Source organism: Electrophorus electricus, chromosome 12 (genome assembly GCF_013358815.1).
Source record: "Electrophorus electricus isolate fEleEle1 chromosome 12, fEleEle1.pri, whole genome shotgun sequence".
Classification (NCBI taxonomy): Eukaryota; Metazoa; Chordata; class Actinopteri; order Gymnotiformes; family Gymnotidae; genus Electrophorus; species Electrophorus electricus.
In genome coordinates this window covers 8,617,495-8,644,521 of record NC_049546.1, presented here as the reverse complement: position 1 = coordinate 8,644,521, position 27,027 = coordinate 8,617,495, and the positions used below count along the sequence as shown (strand labels likewise).

At 40.8% G+C, this 27,027-nt stretch overlaps 1 protein-coding gene across 9 annotated transcripts; it reads left to right on the top strand.

The window, feature by feature from the left end:
* The first annotated feature begins 400 nt into the window (after nt 1–400).
* Nucleotides 401–25,274, top strand: cacna2d4b (calcium channel, voltage-dependent, alpha 2/delta subunit 4b). 9 transcript variants are annotated; one of them, XR_003411612.2, is made up of 39 exons: nt 401–663; nt 907–1,295; nt 2,779–2,860; nt 4,150–4,266; nt 5,135–5,194; nt 5,474–5,636; nt 5,785–5,916; nt 5,995–6,055; nt 6,599–6,749; nt 6,937–7,011; nt 7,490–7,579; nt 7,801–7,914; nt 8,251–8,329; nt 8,766–8,899; nt 9,713–9,871; nt 9,963–10,037; nt 10,130–10,216; nt 10,318–10,389; nt 11,845–11,906; nt 12,276–12,343; nt 12,537–12,582; nt 12,868–12,965; nt 13,063–13,156; nt 13,396–13,488; nt 13,575–13,705; nt 13,965–14,033; nt 17,636–17,697; nt 18,133–18,147; nt 18,385–18,429; nt 18,853–18,915; nt 19,548–19,618; nt 19,787–19,862; nt 20,213–20,265; nt 20,375–20,430; nt 20,783–20,803; nt 21,287–21,404; nt 21,782–21,859; nt 22,390–22,527; nt 22,741–25,274. XR_003411612.2 is itself a non-coding variant. In XM_027024547.2 (38 exons), the coding sequence occupies exons 1-38, from the start codon at nt 1,180–1,182 to the stop codon at nt 22,831–22,833; spliced, it is 3,300 nt and encodes a 1,099-aa protein (XP_026880348.2). In that variant the 5' UTR covers nt 401–1,179; the 3' UTR covers nt 22,834–25,274. The 9 variants fall into 9 exon arrangements, 4 of the variants coding, with proteins under 4 accessions (XP_026880348.2, XP_026880345.2, XP_026880347.2 ...); XR_003411611.2 differs by having other exon boundaries at nt 401–1,295; XM_027024547.2 differs by having other exon boundaries at nt 401–1,295; nt 21,782–21,897; nt 22,445–22,527.
* The last annotated feature ends 1,753 nt before the right edge of the window (nt 25,275–27,027 follow it).

Genomic DNA, 27,027 nt, shown 5'->3' with positions numbered 1-27,027 from the left:
TTTCTTTTTTCATCCAATTCAAACTTAACATAGTAGGAAACATGAATCATAGAATGGAGGTCCCAGCTCTCACTAGGCTTTTTCTTTCTGTCAGTACTGTCAGCACAAAAACAATGGGTTTGCCCAGTATGCCATTCTGGGGGAAGCTGTTTCAAGGTTCCTGGAAAAATTTAAGGGGAAGATTTGGAAATCTTTGCCTTCTATGGTAGAAAATATCTACAGAACCCCCCCCCCCCCCCCCCCCCCACCTCTTAATGACCCACTTCCTGAATGAATGCACCGATACTTTCCTGAATCTTCCATGGATCACCTGAGAAGCCTTCGTCAGCAGCTCATCCTCCCTTCAGTCTAACATGAAATTCTTTATTGCAGTCAGTGAGAGGAGCATCAGGTGGCCACTAGATGTCCTTGTTTTTCATCAACCGTCCCACCCCAGGAGACCCTGCTGCTCAGTTGCACTGATTGGATAGACAAGGGCCTGCCTCCAGAAGTCACTACTAATCCTCTTTGGGCCAACAGCTCTCTAATTGGCCCAATCCTCAGCCTCTTCCCCATAACCTCCTCCCTCCTACTTCCCCATTCTCCTCCTTCTAGCCTGTAAATTCGCTTTCTGAGGAGAGTCTAATCCAAGTAGATTACGAGGCAAAGCAGTGGATTTTAGAAGTGAGTGCCAGCTTGTTAGAGATGCTTAATAACTCTTGCATGTGGAATGCAGTATCTGTTCTCATATTGGTCTATGTGTACATCCTGGATAGTAATAGTCTAGAGTTAAAGTATTCTACCACCGTTGTGAAAACAAGGATTTATTCTTCAATTTGCAAATAAATGGAAAAAGATGAAAGGCAGATTGGATAGCCTGGTATATTGATTTTTCTTTCTTTTTTGACCTTCCCTTTCACAATGAAGAATGATGAAACGGATCATTTAAAGCAGATTTGGGCCCAAACAGTGAACGAGGAGCACCTGTTTCAGACCAGCACACCAAGTCAACGGCATAATTGATGGTCTGAAGCTCTGACTGGGAGAGGTTTAAAAGCCTTGGTCAGGTCAACATGAACAAATGTGAGCTTGTGGATAAGATTTGGGCCAAAACTTCAGCAGCACAGGCGGATCCCTGAGTTTCACCAGGTGGCTGGTTAATTCCAGGACTACAGCAGACGCAAGGGGCACTCCACTGGGATGGCAGTTGGCACTGTCTTTCACAGGAGGGAGCCTTCGTGGGTCACCCTCTTCCTGCTTCACTCGGCCTGGTTCTGGCTCCTGACCATGGCACAGATGAAGATCCCACCAGAAACGTAAGACAGAGAAATGTTCATCTTGGCCTTCTTTAGCACGCAAGAAGTACAATGCACACTAACACAAACAATAGTAATTGTAGTACTTCCTTGATCAAAAGGATTTCTCTCCATTTATTGGGACAAATGCTATTCACCAGATTCTGTATCTGCAGTGAGATACAGAAAATGATAAAATCTCATGATGCAAAGTAATATTACTCATCAAGCAATTGATTGCCAGATGATTGTACTTTGTATTTTATATTCTGTGAAGCAAAGATGAGTCACTCATAATTATCAGAATCACCCTCAGTCTAGCAGAGTTTTACATTTGCTTGATTTCTGAGAGGTGTATTGGTAACTGGCTCAACAGCATGTTAAATAAATCCGGTATTATAGCGGTAGTAGAGAGGAGTGTCTGGAGATTGTCAACTCCAGGATGCACCTATGGTGCTATGCTGGATGTTGCCCTGGTTAATATGATTCTGGGCAGGAGCCAGACTCTCGGGTCAGCACATGGATGGGCATATGGTTCCCCACATGGAGACAGGAACTAACATTGTTCATGCCTTCCTCTTTTACATGCACAGTCGTGTCTTGTTGGTGTACTTGGCCGATAATATAATCTTAATATAATTGCAACTTAATGCAAATTCTGAATCTCATAAACACAAAAGTTAAATCACTTTCCCAATATTTTCCAGTCATTGTCTGTCTGTCTGGGTCTGTAATTGGTTAGTTGTAAAGCTGTAATGCTATCACAATCCAATAAGTTGCCAAGCCTGGGCTGGGTTCCATGATAACCTTTCATTTTGTGGCTAAATTACTGTATACATCACATGATCAGGTCTTTCTGAGTGAGTTGACTGAATTCAGTTTAATTGCATTTTAGTTTTCTTGAATTTTAGATTTGTGTGTCCTTAAATCAGTAATAATGCTTGAATTTGGGCTCAAATTACAGAGATAAAAAATCTTTGTAAAGCAGAACTCTTAAGTTGGAGGTCTTAAATCTTAAATACATAAAGGATGTTTTTAAATAAACCTTTATAGATGTTTTTAATTATATGCCTCAAAGAATATTGCATCTAAATATCAGACTTAACATCTAGATGTATTCAGATGCACTGCTGAAAATGGATGTAGGTATACTCTGATCAATGAATCGATTGTGACAATAAGTTTGTAGGCAGAACCGGAAACCCTGCCAAGATATCCATCACATACAGCCAGCCGTCTTCTGTTATACATTCAGTCATATTCCCAACAGCATTTAGCAAAACAAACAGCCTCTTACATTTCTGCGAGGTCCTGCTGTCTCCTGAGTGTGGCAAACACCTCATATCTTCTGTGGCTGAGAATGGCTTTAGGAAAAGATTTATATCTTGCACTCTGAATAAGCTATGGATTCACGACCCTTGCAAGGTGTTTGACACACATGAAAGATGTATTTTTCAACAAGCATGTTGATCGTGTCCATTGAGCACTTTAATTTTTCCCTCAGGGTTCAAAAATGGGCCAATGGCATTTCAGAGCAATTGCATGCAGTTGCTTTAAAATATTCAGGAGCTGCAGTATTACAGAAGGTAAGTCAGGTAGACATGTTTCATATGATCAGGCCCTAACCCTAGGAACAACAGGAGACGGTGTAATTCAGACTCCTCATATATGTACTAGGTCTCATGGTTCGTGTCCATGTGGTGACATTTTCTTTATAATCTTCTCTGTAAACTTTTCCATTGCCACTCATTTGATACTTTCAGATTAGATTAGGCTGATTTCAAATTTACTTCTCTTTTGGTGCTAGTTGTGCTATGACAACATTATGTCAGTTTAGATTTTAATGCTTGCAGGTCAAACACTCCACGGGATTTATCCATAATAATTATGCCATTACAATTATTTGTCCTATGCTTGAATGCCATTGGTTCGCATTGCTATGACGGGGCCAAGTGGCATTCATCATTACACTGAGGCTTTTTCTCTGACTTCTTATTAAAGTAAAATCCAGCATGATGGATCCCAGTGCCTCCATCATAATGCTTCAGGACTGGCTCCATTCCCAGGGATGGTCTGGGAGCTGGCCGCCACAGACATATAGCAGTACTGCTAACAGGATCTAATGTTCTGCTTTATGGCTCTGTTCTCCTTCCTCAATTCTCGAGAGGATTTGACAAGCCTAAGCTAGTTTTACTGCGGAATGTCTAATTTCTATATTGAAGACTTGATAATACTATTTTTCAGTCAACTTTTCCTATGCCTCATATTTTTAACTAGAAACATAGAGATTGTGTTTATTTCATGTTTATGTGTTTATTTTGGCTGAGCCAACATTGCAGCACAAATGTAGAAATTCTAGAATTCATACAGTGCATGAACTGCACAGGTTTTCTTGCAAAACTCCATAATTGGCTACATTATGTTAATCAGACTCATTCATCTTACAGACACATAGTTGCAGCATATGGAGTGAATATAGCAACACAGGAGAGGTTGGGAGATGATTAGATTTTCAGATGCTTGTTTTAATTCATCTTTGTGATGCAGTTAACTCGGAGGTTCATTTTGTCAAATGGAGAGTATCTGAGATTTTGTCTAGCCCATTTAGTCTTGCCAAGGAAACAGTTGCCCCTGAATCCCTCTGCTGACATGTCTGTATAGTCTAGCCCAGAGCAAATTTCCAAGCCCAGCTGAGAGATTTAAATTATTAAATTGTTTCATGAAGTTCATGTTATTTTTTGTATTTCTCTTAAATGTTTTGCATTCATCACATACAATTTGCATGTATATAAACCATATATTACAATGCTTATACATTCATATATTCAACATTCATATCTGAATTACTGTCTAACAATTCTGTTGATTCAACCAGAAACTCAAGGATGTGGAGCCCATTATCTGGATAGAAGATGTAGATGGAACTGTCTTAGTCCAGGAGTTTGCAGGGGAGATTGAGAAGATGCTGGGGAGCAAGATGAAGTCTGTTAAGGTCAGTAATTAGATTTGCAAGGGTGGAAAGGCAACCGCAGTACTGAGACACTGGCTGTCTTCAAATGAAGACTGAAGACTCACCTCTTTGCTGAGTCACTAAGCGCATAAAAATGTTTACTGTCTTTTAGCCCGCTCTAGTCAGCTCTGGCTTTAACTTGATAGCATTCTTGACACTGGCCTCTCTGTAGTCTTATGGGGATATGAATTTGATAGCGACTACAAAGCACTTCTGTAAGTTGCTCTGGACAAGGGCCTCTGCCAAGTGATGGAAATGGAAATGGAAAGCAGAGATAACGAGGAATGAACGGTTGAAAATGTAACGTAACACTATCATATTTTGATAATGGCATCTCAGTTAAAGGACTGAGGGGTATACCTGGTCAAAGTCCTGCTCAGTAATGCTGTTTGATGTCACACAATGTCTTTGGGATAAGGAATACTATGGTCCCTTTTACTCTTGGTTTGGTGTCCCTGGATAGCTAGTGACTTGAAAAAATTTCACTTTGGCATGAATGGCTTACAAAGTTCAAAGATCATACCGATAAACCTTTCTTTTATTGTAACAGTCTTTTAAAAATAATTATTTGGTAGTAAATGGAAGTATGAATACTGAAATTTGACATGCGACTTTTACTGCATGCTCAGGTTTAATAAATAGGGCCATTTGTACTTTGAGTGGTTTGATCAGTTCTAATCTTTAGAATGACCAGCGTACAGAATTCCTTCAGTGTTCACTACATCATTGCAAGAAGCTTTTGCATCCTTGGTTTACAGTTGTTTTAGGTAAATAAGAAAGATAAAGGGTAAAACCCTCTCTATATAGAGTCTTTAATGAATGCGACTCTCCTTCTGTGATCTCTTCCCAGCGGCTGGCAGACACAGCAGAAGATGCAGATTTATATCATGAATTTAACGCATCTTTAGAGGTGAGGCTTGGAGGATTGGGCCCAAAATCAAAAGATCAGCCGCATATGGAAAAGCTTAGGAATCTTGATTTTCCAAATTGCCATACATCACATAGTTAAACTGCAGTTCAGGGATGTAATTGGATTGTCACAATAATTCTAACAAAGCGTATTTTATAATCCTGAATTGTCTTCAACTAATATTTCACTGCTTATAAATTAGATCCCTGCAATTATGAGATTATTAATAATAAACCATTACTGGAAAAATGTCTCTCTGCTTGTCTGCTTTATAAACAGTTTGACTACTTCAACTCCCTGTTGATAAACACGATGGACGAAGAAAGCAACTACATAGAGCTTGGTGGAGAGTTTCCACTTGAAGAAAATGAGCATTTTAACAAACTCCAAGTCAACACACTAATGAGTGACATTCAAGTCCCAACCAATGTGTACAACAAAGGTAAAAAAAAAATTAACAGCAAAATCTGAACCTCTCAAAGAAACAAAATCTTACATCCAAAATACCACTGCTATTGTTACATGATTTAAAGATCTCAAATATATGTCTGTCTCTTTCTCTCTCTCTATCATTTGCGGTCTTTGTCTAGACCCCGACATTCTTAATGGGGTGTATATGTCTGAAGCTCTGAATGATGTCTTCATCAGTAACTTCCAGAAGGACCCGACGCTCACATGGCAGTTCTTTGGAAGTTCTACTGGTTTCTTCAGACTATATCCAGGTACAGTGAGTGAAAACTGCTCTTTAATGGAGATTTTAATACTGCAGGTTTATCAAATACTTTCCTTTCTACCATCAGGTATCAAGTGGATTGCAGATCCAAATGGAGTGGTTACCTTTGACTGCAGGAACAGAAACTGGTGAGAGAGTCTGTGCTGGCACCACAGAGAGTACTCCTTCCTGTTCTGTGCCCAGGCACAAGAGCAGATTAGCTGTGTGTGTAGCACCCAAAATATCTGTGGCTTGTACCAGTGGCAGCACAGCCAATAAGGTCCTGATCCCAAAGACTTTAATCCTGTCCTTAAATAGTTAGCAGCTCAGTAGCCAGGTTAATGGATCTCAACATAGGCTCCATATGTGAATGTTTGTTTATATGGCCATACATAACAGTCATTTAAGGTGGTTCAGCTAGAATTAGTCTTTTTGTAAAGAAACAGATCAGTATTTTGTGTTATATATATTGTTTGATACACTGCTTTGCACAAGGGATGACACCTGTGATTATGCAATGCAGTCTGCTTGCCTTCCCTTGCTTAGCGCATGAGTGAGACTGCACAGGAACTACATGGTCAAAGTTGTGCTGTAGTGTGCTGTAGAGTGGTGATTTATGTATATACCACATGCACATAGGTACTGTTGTCTTGGCAGGAAGGTGTGACCTAAGCTGTCTCTCACTGGCCCAGGTACATTCAAGCTGCCACCTCTCCTAAGGACCTCATCATCGTGGTGGATGTCAGTGGCAGTATGAAAGGTCTCAAATTGACCATTGCTAAGCACACTATCAACACCATCCTGGATACTCTGGGGGAAAACGACTTTGTCAATATTATTGCAGTAAGAGGATTTGAGGGGATACAGTTCCTGTAATCTAGAGGCTAATGAAGTTTTTTAAAACAATAATTTTGTTAGTCCTTGGAAGTAAGGAGTACCTTTCATAGAATAACCAGTCATTTTTTAAAATAGTACTTATATTTTTCTTTTTTAATGTGAGCTTGTTAAACACATTATGTTTGTTCTTCAGTACACCGATTATGTTCATTATGTGGAGCCCTGTTTCAAGGGCACATTGGTGCAGGCAGACTTGGACAACCGTGAGGTAAATTGATTTTACATGTCAGCTGAGAACAAATTGCTAAGCCAGTGGCAGCCAAAGCTGAATTTATAGCTTTTTCAAGTTAAAAGGAGCACTTTGTTTTAACAGTGATGCTTTTTGTAGTTTAGGATATATTGTTTTGGTGCATCAGGTGATCTGACGCACTGTTGTGTCTTGTATTTCAAAGGCTCATTTTGGGCCAGTGTCTTATTTTGGGTCAGTGTCTACTTTAGAATTTTATGGTCCCTCAAATCAGTATACACAATAGTCATGTGTTCAGTCAGCTAACTTGCAACTGATATGCTTATCAGTAATTTTATATACTTCAAATAAAACATCAGACTTCTATATACACTGTATAAATTTTACACAGTTTTAAAAAGAACATGCATAATAATACGGTAAACAACTGTTGGTGCCAGTTAATAAACAGAGAAAATATATCAAGTAAATGACACTGGAAATGTGTTGTCTTCCACAGCATTTCAAGCTGCTTGTGGAGGAACTGCAGGTGAAGGGTGAGGGCAAGGTGAAAAATGCTGTGAAGGAGGCCTTCCAGGTGCTGAATGAGGTCAGTGTCCAGCACTTCCAGAAATGTACCAGAAACAGGGGCCTGTTTCTTGTGTGTGTGTTAGGAAGGATGTTTTAATAATAATGGATTATTAAAAGGTCTCTTACGCACACACACACACACACACACACACACACGCATGCACGCACACACATACACATGCACATATACACACACACACACACATGGAAACTGTATTGCTAACTGTTCCTGTTCCATAGGCCACAGTGAATGTGCAGGGCAGCCTGTGTAATCAGGCCATCATGCTCATTACAGATGGAGCCATGGAAGACTACCAGTCTGTGTTTCAGGAGTTCAACTGGCCTGAGAAAAAGGTAACAGACTATCTGTCTGGGGAAAAGAACACATAAGAGAGGAAAGAGTTACCTGAAAAATAAAGATTTTAATTTAATGTATTTTTAACTATTTAACTAATTACAGTAATTGCTAACATTGGAAGGGCCATTATTAGATTAGCCTATGGTGCATTTATATATGAGAATGCTTTATAAACAACACATAAACCTTCCATTTTAATTTGCATTTTGCTTACACTTTGGCTGAAAGAACAATGAAATGAAACGAAATCTTCTTTAGTTTAGACGTAGACAGTAAGTTCTTTTTGTGCCACTGGTTTGATGTTTCATTAAGTGTTGCCACATGTCCGCCAGGTGCGGGTTTTCACTTACCTCATTGGCCGAGACACGACATTCGCAGAAAATGTGAAGTGGATCGCCTGCAACAATAAGGGTAAATTTCACTCAAGTTTCTCCTAAGCCTCATACATAATGACTGTGGCAGGGTGTAAATATGTTACTTTTTTGTATGGGTAGTAGAGACAGTAGAGTTAAAACACAACCATTGCATGCAATCATTGAAGTGCAGCATAAAAATCCATACAAACACTGAACTTTTTCCATTCAAAGCAATCTGATCTTTTTTTCTGTTCTCTAAGAAATATGTATATATTTTTTACATTTGCAAAGTGATTTACAACTGTGACTGATTACAACTTGAGCAGGTGAGGGTTAAATTCCTAGCTCAGGGGCCTAACAGTGTTAACTTGTCAATGGAGGGGCTTGAAACGCCAACCTTCTGATGACAAGTCCAGTACCTTCTGAATACTAGTCTAGTCCAGTACCTTAACTACTGAGCTACCACTGCCCCTGTACATAATCTGCCTCAGGCTACTACACCCACATCAACACACTGGCCGATGTTCAGGAGAATGTCATGGAGTATCTTCATGTTCTGAGTCGCCCCATGGTCATCAGCCATGACCATGACATCATCTGGACTGAGGCGTATATGGACAGTGTGGTAAGTGTACATGCAGCTCTGCTATCTCCAACAGCATCCCAGGACGATGGGGTGTTCGCGCTGCAGAAGAGCAAAAGATGGGACAAGCTGTGGCCTAGAATGGGTGACATATTGCCCTTCCTGGATAGCCTATGCAATACTTTTGGGGCAACAATAGAATGATCTTTGCTCTGTGTTATTCCTTTATGTACAACTGTGTGCATTAGTTTTTGCCTTGGTTTATTGCAAAGCTTTACAATTGCGCAGCTAAGACTGTGACATTTAGCTGAGACTTTTCTCCCGAGCAACTTACAATTATGACTGAATACAATTTGAGCAACTGAGAGTTAAGGGCCTTGCTCATGGGCCCGGCAGTGGTCGGGATTGAACTGGCAACCTTCTGATTACCACATGTATATCGTAACCACTGAGCTACCACTGTCCTACCATGCTACAGTCAATATGACAATGTGTGCTTTTCCCCCCTACTTTTTGTTTGCTGTCTTTATTTTCCTCCAGCTCCCCAACACTAAAGAGGTAAAAGGGCTTTAGCACATTAAATCAATGAACAATGGCAGAAGCCTTTCCTATGAGCTGCAATGTCTTAATAGTGCCTCTGATTTAGCCTGCCCTGTAGTCTGTGCAGCAAAGATATAGTTGATAGCCTATAGAAAAATGCTCTAGTGCAGAGGGAGACTTATGGCCTGCTGTTTTACAGCACGCTCTAGTGTTGAATGTGGTTAACTGCACACCTTGCTTATGAAACATGCTTTTGTCAGTAATGGCCCAGTGAAGGAGATGGATTTGGCTAATCCTTTTTTATTTCCCCAATAGCTCTTTAACAGCATGGCTCAGAGCCTGCTGCTGATGACCACAGTGGCAATGCCTGTCTTCAGCAAGAAAAAAGAGACACTTAGTCATGGCATTTTGCTTGGTGTGGTGGGAACTGATATCCCCTTGCTGGAGGTCATCATGCTGGCCCCTCGACACAAGGTACAGCATCAGGGACCCCTTTCACCCCTGGCAGTTTGAATAGTACAATGACCATAACAAATGTGGCATTAACAAAGTTTGCATCTCTCAGCTTGGAGCTCACGGCTATGCCTTCCTCATTACAAACAATGGCTACATTCTGGCACACCCTGATTTAAGACCTCTAGTGAGTATACCTGCGCCCTGACTCTGCTTCTCCTCAGCCGTATCTGACATTTTCTCCAGTTTTCTTTTGTTTGCCTTCCTCTTCTTAAACAGTATGAAGATGGAAAGAAGCTGAAGCCCAAACCCAATTACAACAGTGTGGATCTGTCTGAAGCAGAATGGGAAGACACTGAAGAGAGAGTGAGTCCTAAACACACACACACACACACACACACCCTGACTCATAGTGTTGGCCGTACAAGCGGTGACTCTTAATAACATATATATGTGTTTTCTTCCAGTTGAGAACAGCCATGGTGAAAGGAGAGACAGGCACTCTAGCTTTAGATGTAAAAGTAGCCATTGATAAAGGGGTGAGTCAAGATTGTGTACAATGAGGATGATTTTACACTAATATCACATATTCTTAACCAACACAACTGGACTTGTGTAATAAGTACCAGCAAAATAAGCTTGTCTTGTGAAAAACCTTTAACAAAAAAAGCAGCAGAAGGATTACACTATATTGCCAAAAGTATTCACTCACCCTTCCAAGTAATTGAATTCTGGTGTTCCAGTCACTTCCATGGCCATAGGTGTAAAACCAAGCACCTAGGCATGCAGACTGCTTCTACAAATATTTGTGAAAGTATGGGTCGCCCTCAGGAGCTCAGTGAATTCCAGCATGGTACTGTGATAGGAGGCAACCTGTGCAAGTCCAGTTGTGAAATTTCCTCGCTACTAAATATTCCACAGTCAACTGTCAGCGGTATTTTAACAAAGTGGAAGCAATTGGGAACAACAGCAACTCAGCCACGAAGTGGTAGACCACATAAAATGACAGAGCGGGGTCAGTGGATCCTGAAGTGCATAGTGCGCAGCTGTCGCCACTTTCTGCAGAGTCAATCACTATAGACCTCCATATTTCATGTGGCCATGAAAGATTAGGCCATTCAGATTCAGAAGAACATTCAGAATTCAGAAGAACAGTGTGTAGAGAGTTTCATGGAATTGTTTTCCATGGCCAAGCAGCTGCATCCAAGCCTTACATCACCAAGTGCAATGCAAAGCATTGGATGCAGTGGTGTATAGCACGCCAGGGCCAGGAGAAAAGTACTTGTCTGACTGCATTGTGCCAAGTGTAAAGTTAGGACCCTTAGTTACAGTGAAAGGAGCTGTTAATGCTTCACCATACCAAGAGATTTTGGACAATTTCATGCTTCAAACTTTGTGGGAACAGTTTGGGGAGGGCCCCTTCCTGTTCCAACATGCTTGCACACCAGTGCACAAAGCAAGGCTCATAAAGACATGGATGAGTGAGTTTGGTACGGAAGAACTTGACTGGCCTTGACACAGAGTCCAGACCTCAACCCGACAGAACACCTTTGGGATGAATTAGAGCAGAGACTGCGAGCCAGGCCTTCTCGTCCAACATCAGTGTCTGACCTCACAAATGCACTTCTGGAAGAATGGTCAGAAATTCCCATAAACACACTCATAAACCTTGTGGAAAGCCTTCCCAGAAGAGCTGAAGCTGTTATAGCTGCAAAGGTTGGGCCGACATCATATTAAACCCTATGAATTAAGATTGGAATGTCACTCAAGTTCACATGCCTGTGAATGCAGACAAGCAAATACTTTTGGCAATATAGTGTATGTCCTGCATGGGCGATGGCTATCCTCATACCTACACTGAAAACAAAATTAAACCAAAGCCAAATAAAACATGCCCTTTTGTCCTTTGGAGCTTCAGGTTTATTCCTTTTGTGAGAATCAGTCCTGACTGTGTTGAAACAGAAGAATTTTCACTCTGTTGCTTTTTGTTACAGAAAAGGCCCTTGTTCCTAAAACATGATTATTTCTACACTACCATCAATGATACACCGTTTAGGTAAGATAGGTACTAGCCATTTCATTTATATACTCGCATCTGTAGCAGTGTGTCATATTTTTTCTCCAGCAATTTGACTTTTGTTTTTGTAACAAGTTTTACCATTATATAACCTGTGCACGTATGTGTATGAGTGTGTATGTATGGTGTATTTTGTTGTGTGCATTATAAGTCATGAATGTGTGTGTGCTGGGGTTTCATCTTTGGCATGGTTCTGACTGGTGTGTATGGTTGGTGTATTGTGTTTGTGTTATAAGTCATGAGTGGGTTTCAGTTTTGGAATGGTGCTTACTGGTATGTATGGGGATGTATTGTGTTGTTTGCATTGTGAATCATGAGTGTGTGTTTGTGTGTGTGTGCTGATTTCAGTTTTGGCACGGTGCTGACTCGGGGACATGGCCAGTTTATGTTCTTCGGAAATGTATCTGTCGAAGAAGGTACATTCACAACATGCACATACACACACGAGAGAGAAATTAGCCTAAAACATAAAGTTCTTCAAATTAAGCTAATGCTAAATTAACCTGATTTGTGTTCATAATCAGCTGAGTGAGAAGAGTTCCTTTATTTTCTGTGAAAACGCCTTTGACAATGTTCGTGCGCAGAGCTGATGGCTGCTCTTCTCCACAGGCCTCCATGACCTTCAGCACCCGGACCTCACCATCGCTGATGGTTGGTGAGTTCCAATAGTGTCGTTATGAACCATTAGAAACGGTCTGTGAACTTCTGCATGACATTTTAGCCTATTACATTTATGAATCCTTATACAAGCCCTTTATACTATGTACTATATACAGGTGTTTACAACCATAGTGTATATAGTTATCCTACATTGTACATTCATACCTCTTCTGTGCTCTTTGTGTAATGAGTGCAGAGGTGCACACCCGTACTGAATCTATACTGGTTAACATGGTTAATATGCACTGCAATACTGAGATGTATGGTTTCTCTCTGCTAGGACCTACTGTGAGACCGATATCGACCCCCAGCACCGTAAACTAACTCAGCTTCAGGCTGTCGTGCGATACCTGACTGGCAAGGAGCCCGACCTGGAGTGTGGGTTCTCCACAACACTTCACTAATGTCTCAGATCACCGGAAGATTTCTCTTCTTTGATGTTGCACCAATGTATAAATTACATATTTTTCTGCAGGTGATGAGGTTCTCTTGCAGCATATTCTTTTCGATGCTGTGGTAACAGCTCCCCTAGAGGCCTATTGGACAGCCCTGATGCTGAGTGACTCAGGGTGAGATATGCTTGTGGCTCTGACAGCATTAGCCTGTCAGGTTCTCTGAACTGGGGTTTTTAATGCACAGATCATATGCAAAATACACTGTCCACTAAACAATGCAAACTGTAAGGCGAGTGTACTATAGTAAGGACAAGAACAATGTTGCATTCCAGAATTTATGAGAGCCAGATCTGTCATAAGTGATTGTTAGGAAGCTTTTGGACATCCCTCCTCTTTCCTCTTCCTCTGTGCAGGGTGGAGGACGGAGTGGAGACAGCCTTCCTGGGGACTAGGGCGGGTCTCATGCGAGCGGTCAGATACGTCAGCGCTGAGGATCAGAAGGGAATGTGAGTATGCCTGAAAGGTCGAATAATCCATTCATCCCTTCTGAAACAACCCCTCACAAAATCACTTTAACATTTTGACCCCACAGGAAATTCCTGACCCCAGCCGACAAGGCAAACATATTTACAGTGGACCACTTCCCCATCTGGTATCGCCTGGCAGCTGAAAACAAACCGGGACAGTTCTTCTACTACATACCTGCTGATGACATCAACAAAGGTGCTTGTGTGACCATTGATTTGAAACAGAGAATTGAGTTTAGTGCAGCTGAGATGACTGTGATCGCAATCACTGTATATACATCAGTGCGCATAATAAGGCTTCAAAAAATGTAATTCTCAACTGAAATTTGAGTGTCTTTTATGCTCCAAATTTTTGATTTAGGCCTTAAACTGAAGCTTGTGAGTTTAGGCTTCACTGGAGGTCAAGTTGTCATTGGGACCCAAAGCAGATGAATTTTGTGGCTTCTCTCTCCTAGGTAAGGACACATTCGTGGCAGTGACCTCTGTGACTGTGACCAAGGGGAAGAAGACAGCCCTGGCTGGAGGTATGAGAGCAGGGAAACTAACCTCCTAATTCCTTTCCTGCCACAATATTCATTTGAATATAATATAATACACAAGAAAGCATGTTTGAATAGATATCCTTAAAAATAGACATAAATACTTTTCATGCATAATATACTTACATTTTTATCAACTGTAAAAATGCACAAAGTGTGGTGGCCAATATGACAATATTCATATAAATATTTTTTTTCTTTAAAATGGAAATATGAATAAACATTAATTCTGGGAAATTGTTAATATTTAGTGTCAGTCTGGGTGAGAGAGGGGTGGGGGTTAGGAGGTCTTACCCTGTAAAAAAGCCTGCTTAGTGCACTGATGAATAAGCCTCTGAAAAGATGATTAGAGATGCCATTGGGCTGCAGGTTTTAGTGAGGTTTTATTGAAGTGGGTGAGAGCAGTAAATCATAGATATTTATTTCCCAAGAATGAAATCACTGATTGAGCTGCATTTAAGTCCACCTTGACCCTCCCCAAAACCAACAATGTGGTACAGTCAGGCTAGACATTGATTGTAACTCATGACTGCTGTAAGTAGCATCACTGAATGACCCCCAAATGCCTCTGTGCTACATGTATAGTTAAAATCAGTCTGTTACATTTATGGCTGTCATCACAGATAAGGTTTTCCTTCCTGGAATGGTCCATGTTCTGAGACGGCGTACTTGCAGGTCTCACTCCTCACACACACAGAACTCGGGTGAAAACGCCATCCACTCAGTGTACTCAAGAGCCTGTACTCCCCTGTCAAAAGCTGGCACCACCTCCTGTTCCTTCACCTCCTCCAGCTCAGGCTCTGGCCCCTTCTCCTCCACTGCTGGAGCCCTTTTCTCTGCCCTCCCCTCTGGCAGCTCCTTCTACTGACAAGCTGCCACCATGGCATAGATGCAGCTATGACGCACATGCCAGCATATACCACCTTGGCCACCAACACGGTGGGCACGGCAGGCTCGTGGGTCGCAGGTGCTGCCATGGGCATTCTGGGGGGTCATCAGGTGCTGCCATGGGGGACTGTCAGGTGCCTGTTAGCTACAGAGAGAGAGATATGATCATGATAGTGCTTAAGACTTTTCATGCTACCGCACAATCAAGCATACTATTCCCCTCTATACTGCAGCTATTCCAGCCAGTGTCTGAGTGGCATTAGGCTGCAGTGCATTGGTTCCACCGTTTGAGCACTTAACGTTCCATTGGTTTCCCTCCAGCAGGAGGTGCTGTAAATGGTGAGGCGCTCCACAACTGAGCTCTGCAGGGCCCTCATCTGGTTGCTATCCAGCGATAGCCATGCCAGGCCCTGTGGCCCAGGAGTCCTTGGGGCAGGGAGGTCAGGCTGTTGAAGGAAAGGTCCAGTTGCTGTAGGTCAGCCAGACTATTGGGTTCAGCACTTTTAACGTGTTGCATTTCAAATCCAGCTCTGGGGTGTAACTTAAGCCAGAGGAGAGGGCTGATGGAAGGTTCTCCAGGAAGTTGCTGGAAAGATCTAGAACCTCCAGACTGCTGAGCTGGGAGAAGGTGGAGGGGTAGCGGTTAAGGAGGTGGTTCCTGGATTCCTGTAGGTTGTTGAGAGAGACAGGATCCACTGTGCTTGTTGTTTTGGGAGAGGCTGAGTGAAGTGAGGTTAGTTAATGTTAGTTAGTGGGTGCTGTTGCAGGATCAGAGCACATGCTCAGAAGGTTCAGCAGCTCAGCCTGAGCTACAAGAAGGACTGTTTCATTTGGGAATTTCCACATGGCATAAACTCTGTGCTCAAAAACCTTAAGAGGACTAAACGCAAACGAAACCCACTGGGTCCCAGTTAGTATGATGTCACCTGCATGATCCTCAAGTTTCCACTGTTACCTTTCAGTCATTACTACCAACACTAAGATTTTAGGTGAAGTATTCTGCTACTGTATATTCTGCTATTGGTGGGGTGTTATACCATTATTGTTGAATCATTAAGTGTAAGTGTTAAGTCTTGAGCAGTGTTTTTTTAGGACGTTTGCTTCTTAGAGACCACCTCACAGCCACAGCTGGTTTTGTTGCTGTCTAGAGCTCTGTTGTTGTGATTATGAAGGTTTCTGTAACAAATAAAGTTGTTTGAGTTTGAGATTACTGTTGCTTTTATCTCAAAGCTGGTGTTCTACTGAAGAAAATTGAGTTAAAAATCAGCTTTCATAATGTTTCAGTGATTGACCAGTGTGCAGTGTGGATGTGAACCTTTTAGGAAGAAGGAGAAAGGGTATGGTTTGTGTGTTGTGTCCTTGCTGTGCCGCCCTTGGTTGTCCATTCATCCCTGATTTTTGCCACTACGCATTTGTCACATTAAACCATTGCTACTGATCAGTGACAGCAGATTAATCAGGGGAGAAATGATAATACATTAGAGAGTAAACAAGTTCTCCATAATTCTTACAGCCCAGTGGTTCCATAATTCCTAAAGATGAATTATTTTTAGGTACAAGAATGCAATTGCAATTATTTACATTTTCATAGAATTGTGTGCTTGTCCATGCCATGATGCATAAAAATATACTTAAATCAGTAATAAAAACTGCTCACCATTTGGTACTAATAAGCAGATCAGAGCATAATTCACAAGCAGAACAAGAATCCTTATTGTTTTTAAAACCACTTAAATAGGTTTACATACATACACACAGTTTACATACTTAGTATATGGTGTATTTAAGAATAAATGGCATATTTTGAATATTAAAAAAAATAAATAAATCACGGTGTAAAAGAAAGCTAGAGGGAAGTGCCAAGACCTCCCATTGCTTTTCAGCCATTCTGCACACATACAGGTGGATGACTGTGAAAATGAGACTGTCCCACAGACTGCTTTCAGTGTGGCTCAAATGAACCATCAGTGGGTAGTAAAAAAGTCTATACCTGCCCACGTATTAGTGAGAGAGGGAGAAACAGAGAGAGGAAGAGAGAGTAAAGAGGAAGGACGGAGATGATGAGGATTGGCAGGAGAGACGAGAGGTCAGCAGTTTAAGATTAGCCTCTGCAGTCTCCCTGCCCTTTGCAGTCTCCCTGCCCTCTGCAGTCTCCCTGCCCTCTGCAGTCTCCCTCTGCAGTCTCCCTGTCCTTTGCAGTCTCCCTGCCCTCTGCAATCACCCTGCCCTCTGCAGTCTCCCTGCCCTCTGCAGTCTCCCTGCCCTCTGCAGTCTCCCTGCCTTCTGCAGTCTCCCTGCCTTCTGCAGTCTCCCTGCCCTCTGCAGTCACCCTGCCCTCTGCAGTCTCCCTGCCCTCTGCAGTCACCCTGCCCTCTGCAGTCTCCCTGCCCTCTGCAGTCACCCTGCCCTCTGCAGTCTTCCTCTGCAGTCTCCCTGCCCTCTGCAGTCTCCCTGCCCTGCTTCCTGCATCGCGTTGCTGTTGCTGTGCCAATACAAATGGTTACTGTTTGAAATGTGCTGTGCATAATTTGTATATAACCGTATATGCGTATGACATTTTATTTTCAGTGAACTAAAAACTCTTCCACCATGCATGTTGAATAAGATAGCTAGACACATGTACTGCTGAGGTCTTGTTACAGTCTAGAATGAGACTGATGATGAAGCTTCACACACTTTATTTCTGATTTCATGTCTAGCAATTGGAGTGCAAATGTCATTGGATCTCCTGGAGAGAAGAGTGTGGGCCACAGCTAGACAGGTAAACGGTGAAATACATGTTCAGAAGCAATGACACTATCGCAAAAGCATGCAGAGGTACCTGTAACATTCGTACCTGTATCTGACTTTTCTAGATGAGTTGCAAATTGATACATTCACCTGACTGAAGTATGCAGTAATGGCAAGCTACATCTGTGTGTGATTTCGTACAACAGCCTTTTTATTCTAAATACACACATAGACACACACAGAGAGGGAGGGAAGGAAGGAGAGAGAGAGAGAGAGAGAGAGAGAGAGAGAGAGAGAGAGAGAGAGAGAGAGAGAGAGAGAGAGAGAGAGAGAGAGAGAGAGAGAGAGAGAGAGAGAGAGAGAGAGAGAGAGAGAGAGAGAGAGAGAGAGATTGAGATTTCTAAACTCCTTAACTTCTCCATCGTTCTTTCCCTTCTCTCTTGTTGTTGTCTTACTCTTTGGGCAGTCCAGTGACACCGATGTAAGTACACATCATGTTGCAACACCCTACCTCCATTTCCCATCATTGCAGTTTCAGGTTTTACGAGTGAAACATCCAGGCTGCATGCAGCATACTTCAGGTAACACACTGTACATAGTCCTCGTCAGAAGGCATCCAGTGCAGCCTGGCAGAGCTGATGAGGATGTTTCTGGGGACTCTGTTGGTAGACTTGTGGAGAGGTGACAATGAAGATATCCTCTCTTTTACTCTTTGTAGTGCAGTAATGTGGAAGGTTTATGTCCTCTGAACTGTGAAAGCATCGTGAGTACAGTTGGTTCTTTTTATCCTTATTTCATGCAGTGCATTTGTTTTTTAAATAACCTTGAAGTGTATATAGTTAATGAACAGTTGCCATAGCTGCTTACCCATGCTGCTGAAGTAATGTTTTGACCATCCTTTGTGTTTCTGAGTATAATGTATGGTTGGATGTATCAGAAGCCAAAAAGCATTTGCATTTAGTTAATTGTGCAGTTAAATGGAAGTGTAAAATGTAATTCTTTTTTAGAATGTCAATGCTAAAATTAAGATTGTTCAGTAACTATATAAACAAAGATTTGTATGGTGGAGTGTTCTATATTTCAGTACTCCATCTAAATCTTAGATGGAAATAATCATAATAAAATCAAAAATCAAAAAATTAAAAAAGCCTTAGAGTAATGTTTGATGTCGCATTCATTTTGACAGGAAATTAATTGTTACCTTGTGGACAACAATGGCTTCGTTGTATTCTCAAAGGAGAGGTCAGATGTGAGTATGGAATCCCTTATGATATTTTTAACTATGGGGTTACTGCGCACTTACAAAACTTAATCCCAGATTGTGGAATGCTGAAACATAGCTGTGACAGCAGTAAGGATCAGCATCTGTTAACACATCTTGCATTGCATGTTTGTGTGAATGTGTATGTGCACACAGATTTGTGCATGTGTGTGAGTTTGTGTGGTCCTGAAGTAGATGAACTATGAACACAGCACAATTTAGGTAGGATTTACCCAGGGAGAACCACATCCAAAACATGAAATGTTACAGTTGTTGTAGGTGCTGGCTTCAAGATGGTTCATGGTCATATGGCATTTACCATCTTAAAGTCTAACTGCCCTTTATCTGCATATACATAACTGAACTGAATTAGCTAAATCGATTTGAATCTTATTATTGTTTGTGTTATATTGCTATACTAGAATAGAGTAGAATAGAATAGAATAGCTAAATGAAGATGTAAATGCAATACAAAAAAGGATTAACTGAGGAGATAATCACTCATATAATCAAAATATAATCAAAGATAAGGCTTGCTGGCTTTTATTTGCCCTAACACAGACATAAACACACAGAAAGCTCTACATGCATCACCATTACATTTGGTACCCGTTGCACAGGTTGGAAGATTCTTTGGAGAAATCGATGGCTCAGTGATGGCACAGCTTCTGAAAACAGGCTTGTTTCAAAGGTAATGGGTTTTTACATGTTTTACAAATGCCATACATTTAAATCTGAAAATAATTTTGAGGAATACACCTATTTTGCTTGTTCTATTATTCAATAGCCATGTCATCTTTCTCCCTAAATAATGAGAGAAAAGCACTTTCACAGAGTATTGTTGTGTAACTGTCTGCAGGGTGACTCTGTACGACTACCAGGCCATGTGTAAGAACAGTCACCACCATTCCAGTGGAGCTCATCCCCCACTCAGCGTGCGTGTCCCTGAGTATACATCCCCACAAGTGTTGCCACTAATGCTCCTGTAGATGTCCATAATGGCTATTCCCTGCCTAGCAAGCCGGCGTGTAACATTCACAAACAACCCAAACCCCCACCCCCACCCCCACCACATGGATAAATTTGACATAGCTGTAAGACTGGAGATGGGACCATCCTGTAAAGAAGCGTTAGTCTTCAGGAGTATAAGTGACCACTTGTGGCACTCGCAGACACACTACCTACACAGCCTGCCTCACACAGACCAAGCTCTGGAGGTATTTGCTATAACTGTTATGACAAACTGTTTGAGCACCTAACGTCTTCACACCTCAACCCTCCGCAGCCTTTCCATGGCCTGATGGGGGCGGTTAAGTGGTTCATCTCGAACCTGGTGCTGTAAGTGCCCCTCTTGCTAGCTGTGTTTTTTTTTTCCACTTGCCAGTGGAACCTGCAGCCGTTGAACTTGTGTCAAATACACTTTTTCCTTGCTTTCATGGTTTTCTAGGTTTTTGTTGGAGTTCAACATCTGCAGTCTATGGCATAATGACTACTTGGCAGATGGTAGGCTGCAGCATTAACTATACACGCTGTTTCATTCTTTCAGATAGGAAGAGTGACATGCAGTGGATATGTTTGTTATGTGTATGCAGAAACCAGTAAAGCAATTATCCAGTACATAATTGCAATGAATGTGTTGATTTATGCGTACTTTATCAGCTCATATGAACATCAGTATTCTGTTGAACTGCCTCTATAACACCATATTTTATCAACTTTTGCACTCTGCCTCTCTTGCTTGATATAATTTCCTTTGATGTCATTCTTTTGATGTAATTTCTTGTTCCCATCATCACTCTCCTACTGTGCCCTCTTGCTACTGCTGTCTGCCACTCCATGTCCCGCATTCTCATAGCCAAGGCTGTGTACCATGCATGTAAGAGCTTTTTCTCATTTTGTAGCATTAACCTGCATGAGCGAGTGGATGACTGAGTGAGTGGATGAGTGAGTATGTGTGTCTGTATATGTACAAACACACATTTCCTATGTACAGTGTTAATTTGGTGATTTGAAGTCCACATTTTTAGCTAAAGCTTATTTAAACCAACCATAAATAAATCCTCGGGTTATATCATATTGGTGAATAAATATGTAAATGCTTTGTGTAATTCATTAAGATATGGCTACAATTTAGCAGTACCTGCCTGTGTTGACTGAATTACTGACATGTGAGTTAAACACATGAAGGATTTTTGTAACTAAGTCAATTTGGCAAATTCATAGAACACCAATAATTGTTCTTTCATATAATACTATTTCTGAAAGAATATCACAACAATGTGATGTCATGTCAATATTTTCTCAACATCACTGTGACATCAAAACTGACAGAATTGACTGAAATTCACGTGTCTCCCAGCACACAAGCAGAAGAAGGTGGAATCCATGGTGGCATGTAACACTGAGTACCCCGGATTCGTTTATGATGCCTCCATTAGGGAGACCAACAGCATCATCAAATGTGGTCGCTGTCAAAAGTAAGTCTATGCGTCTGCTATTTGAGAGGTTTCCAAACTCAGGAGGTAGGAATAGTGAACAGGCTTTGGGGTTTCACACAGTTTGGGCAGTTAAATCAATTAAAACCTCACGCAAAAGAATTTTAATTACATAATAATGATGTAATTATATTTTATATAAATATGTATTTCTTATCTTTACTTTATATTGTAAATTGTATTGCTTGACTGCAACATAGTTCTAACATAGTTCTATATATTAAATAATAGAATATTAGTAGAATATTAATGTATTTCTAAGTAGTAATTTAAAAATGATTTTGCATTTTGTGCCCCCTGGGTGCCTTTGCAGGAGTATGTCATGTGCTGAACTGTTGCCTTTCTTCCTGCTCTCCCAGGATGTTTGTGCTCCAGCATGTGGTGAACAGTAACCTGGTGATGCTCGTGGTGCAGGCAGACTGCGACTGCTCCCGCCAGTACGCCCCCATCACTCTCACACCCAGGGAGGTCAAATATATCCTCCCTGACACTGTGTAACTGAAGTGCCCTGTGGGCCTGTAGACCAGCTTGCAGACGAATTGCTCAGCTGGATCGGGTGATACTTTAATGAAGTATTTTGGGAACTGGCGGTGTGCTGGGGTTTTTTTTAGTCAGGACAAGACACTGCTTAGGGTCACACTGATGTGAAAGCATTTGGTCCTTCTATTTCAAATAATTGCACGCAGAGAGTATTGCGTGCACGCACGCGCACACACACACACACACACACACACACACACACACACACACACACACACACACACACACACACACACATATATATATATATATATATATATATATATATATAGTTCCCAGAGATGATAGAGATTATTTATTTAAAACTAAAAAACATGCTAGTTCTCCTAAGAGATCATGTTTGTTTTGCTTCACATATTGAGTCTGAGATGGTGAAGGTTTGTGATGGTTTAAGATTCAAAGTGATGTAGATTTGGGATGCTATAAGACTCAAGGTGTTGCTGGTGCTGTCATGGCAACGTGCTGGCCTTAACTCCCTGAACATAACACCACGGTGAAATGCAACAGGATGAAGTCCCAGAAGATGCGAAGACGTCCTGAGTCCTGTCATGCATACCATCCTCATGTAAACCTTCCACAATCAAAAATACCCTTAAAATACATTTAGTTAATCCAGCTTCATTTTTAGCAATTTTTTCCTGAAAATAAACTAAAAGTATACAGCATTAATATTGTTTTCATAATATAGTGTCATAATGCAAATATGAATGAATGCTAGTTATGCAATCTAAGATGAGTCATGACTTGTGAAAATGTCCTATTCTGCTCTTAATCATAGGAAAATGCAGAGGATTGTGGTGGAGCATGTGAGATATCCCTATCAGTGGCTCTCCTTTTCCTGTCTCTGGTCACATCATTGACTCTGCAGTGACTATAAAAGACAGTCAGCCTCCAGGAGTCACGGACACGCCTATGGATTATGATCAGCAGCAGAGCTGCACAGTTCAACCAAAAACAGGCTAGTTTATCACTGCAGTCTTTACTTTCACTCTTGCAATGATGATCTGCAGCAGAAGAACGTTTGAGGATATGAACTTGGGTGTAGTTATCAGGTCCTCTTCATGAAGGCACTCACAGCTGCTCAACTATGTTGTGGTGACCTCTACTGGTCTTCAGGTGACACTGCAGACTATTTTACTGCTTTCCAACGGACGTTTACGTGACCCAGCAGGTGACGTCAAAGAGACGTAAGCTTTTTTTTTTTTCTTGTTATGGAAATTCCGAAATTATGCAGGTGAGATAAAGATGTATTGTGATTTTTAGTCGGTTTTACAATTTTTTTTATAGGATATTATAAGCTAGGCCAGGTATAGGATATTATGGGCTACTTTTTTAAACTCATGCTATAGTTGACGAAAATGACGCATAACACACATATCATCATATATAGAATCATAAAGAAGAACTATTATGAGTACACGTAAAAACTTTATTTTAAATATAGCATACATTATACGTCAGTGTTATTGCTGTTGTTTGCTTAAACGTATGTAGAAAATAAATATCACAAAACATTTAGTGCTAAAATTAGGCTTATGCCTGTAGTTTTAATTGGCTCCAATGGGTCACAATTACAATTTTTAGACTACATTGCTTGAACTAATGGAAAGGAACGAGTTAATCGTTCTAATTATGATTAAACAGAATTGCATGGCCGTGTGATTTTGAATTTGTATTCAAGTAATAAGTAAAATACGTTGCATATTAATTGCGATTGAGTAGGTTTGGGGTTCTTTTCTGCAGTTTGAACTTAAATGTGAAGTACCCTGACATTTAAGCCTTGTAACGCCTGTTCGCGCTGAACATATCTATCAGTGCTCAGAGTGTCCATCACATTCGCTGTGAGACGCAAGGGAATTTTATCATTTATATTAACACGATGTATTGTAATGTCGTCACGCGGCGGTAACCACAATTTTGGGAAATTGCTATTTATTAGGATAGGTTTTAATTAAAGGTAAGATATTTTTCTTTACCTCACGCCAAAATCTAATAAAATTGAAACCGGCTGTTGTTTTGGTTTAAATAGGTCTATAAAACAACTTAATACAAGATTTGGGAAGCATATTGGAGAAAATCAATGGTCTCTACTTACAGCTGCAACTTATTTTGGCTCTGTCTATTGCATTTGTCATATCTGAAGACTGTATTAAAGGAAACAAATAAAGGCAAAATCCTATGTAATTCCTTAAATGTGACGATAACTATTAACCTGACGCTTGCTGTATCCCGAGCCCTTTAAAAACAACGTTCCAAATGTTCAGCTCTTTAGGCTCTTGAGTAAAACATATGTCAACTGTACTCAATTTTTTTCTTTCTAAAGTTTGTCCGGGGTATAGTGGAATTCTGAAAAGGTTCTCCTATACATGGCTAACCGTACAAGACAATCCAATTTTGAAAAATTAAGCTTATAGAAAATGCCAAAACACAGTGCCACCTGCTGGACAAAAGCTCCCGTTTTGATTCTCGATTCATACCCGCACAAGCCACTCTCAAGTTTTAAAATCAGTTCTATTGCCGCAGAAAATTTAATCTAACCTAAACTTCAATAGGCATTATTCCATTCTCTTTGACAGCTAACGAATACTTGATTTCTATAACAACCAACAAATAACAGCAAATAGAGGATGACTATAAAACGTTTACCCCATTCGTTTTCCTTTAATGTGTATCCCCTAAATATGTCATGAAGCATACTGTATCAGTAGACTAAACGTAGTTCTTAGTGTTACTCTTGCAGCCTGGCGTTTTGAGATAAGCAGTCTTCAGTCCTCGAGCACAGCAGCAGTAGCTCTGGTGTGCTCCACTGAACGTACCAGGAAAGTCCTGTAACAGGTCCATTCTGCAGTTTCTCTGACAGGAAGGTTCAGCAGTACCCCATGCCACTGCCCCTATCAGACATCCAGAATGGGCTAAAACCATAGAAGAACCCCAATCCGGGGCTGCAGGGGAGAGAAACCTAGCCTGGTTTCCTCTGCTTCTCTCTGCCTCCTCCTTCCAAGATGTGCCCACACACGCGCAGACAGTTGGGAAAGAGGCCTCATCATGTGTCTGGGGAGAGAAGAGACAAGAGGAATCATTCTCCCACTCAGCTGGAACCAGAGAATGAGGAAAAGTAGAGAGCCTCAGTCATCTTAGAGTGTCTCCAGTGGACCACCATGGGAAAACACTGATAACTACTTGTTGTAGAAGGTATTTAGCAATAGATGTCAGAGCAATTGGAAGGATAAATTAAAGAACAAGATTTGAACAAATCTTCTAATGAAGGAAATTAAGATGTTAGTAAATCTGTGATACTGATTGGTTCCCAATGATATGGTGTGTTTTTATGTTTATAATACATTTCACAATACAGCAACAATAATGTTCTTCCTCTTCTTCTTCTTCCTCCTCTTTGTCTTTTTGTAATATGTTTTGTCATAGTGACTGCACTGATATACCTGCAGGGTTTCACATATAATACTACATGTATTTTCATTGCAGAAAATGGAAGCTGCATTGGAAGTCCAAAAATGGTAGTCCAAAACAGTAAACTGAACCAAGGCTCTACCACTGTCTCCCCTCCTTCAAGCTCAGCAGTAGACACTCTGACCTCACCAGAGAAGAGGAAGATGCCGTCCTTGGAGAACAGACTAAGACACGTGTTCAGCATTGTCATCTATTGAAACACAAACTTGTGTTGCTGAGGCTATATTTATTGCTTCTAACTTCATTGCCACAACCCCAACACAGCAGTTGGTGATGTCATTGTTCAAACTGAGGAATACTGTTTGTAGGCCAAACATCTCCAGCACCAGAAGCATGTGGCTCTAAAACAGGTTTAGAAAACAAACCTATGTTGGACCATCATTCAGTTAAAGAGGTGTTCATATTTATAAACTTTAAATAAAAACACATTTTAAGTCTTATCATCCCAGTCCATTTCTGAAGTAGACACTGACTCTCGGTACAACTGCTAAAATCTGTGATTAATATGATTTGCTTAGAAAATCATTTAACATAAATTAAGGGAGCATATATTATGTTCTACAAAAGTTAAGTTTGAGTGAGTCAAAAGTAAAATGAGTATTGCTCAGCCAGAGATGGTAAGAACTATTATTTTGACAAATAATAGGACAGGACTTTTAGTGTTTCAGCAATATATCCAATAAAAAGCAGAAGATTAATAGACACTGGATTATTACAAAAATAATAACCACAGATGAAAACTTTGATTTCTGCCACTGTATAGCCAACAACACAGATGAGTTGTCTGTAAACAAAACTGTAATAATGTCACTGTATTACCCTCTTTCTCCAAGGCATCTATTTATACCAAAGACAAACCAAATTGTTCATCTTCAGTAGAATATGCCATGATTGCTTTGGACATGGCCTACCTGTTTGAACATATATAATATGTTCTATTGTAATAGAAGAGAAGAGTATGTAACAGAAGAGTATATATTATTCATACTCCATACCTTTTGAGAGAATTATATTATTTTAGTAAGCCACCATAATATATTACACCTTTATTATCATGAGAAGAGTGCACCTCACACAGCACAAAGAACACTAATGTTCAGGATATATGTGTGGCATCTTATAGTCTGTTATGATTCTGATTAGCAGTATATACGGTGCTAGAGTTCTCATTTGATTATCTGAAACAGAGACCCATAGATGCATTGAACATCTAGATCTGGTACAAACTCAAATGAACATTATGCATTTCGCAACCTGGCAAAAGCAGCACTATCACTTGTAGGTACAAGGTATTTCTCTTGAAATAAACTCTTTAACAGGACAGCTTTCTATGAGCATAATATCTGACAGTGTCAAAACACATGACTTTAAGCTTATGATGTGGCATTTAAATGACATCAGTGATGAGGATGAACTGCAGTCTACTGAAGAAGAGCAGAGGCTTTACAAACGTCCTTCACCCACATGCCCTCCTGTGTTTTTACACGCTATCGTTGTAATGTTTACATACCTCCAAGGTCAATACAATCTGAAGAAGAACCTGAAGACCACATGAGGAGCACTGCCAGCATATGAGCGCTTGTGACGTGCCTGCCGA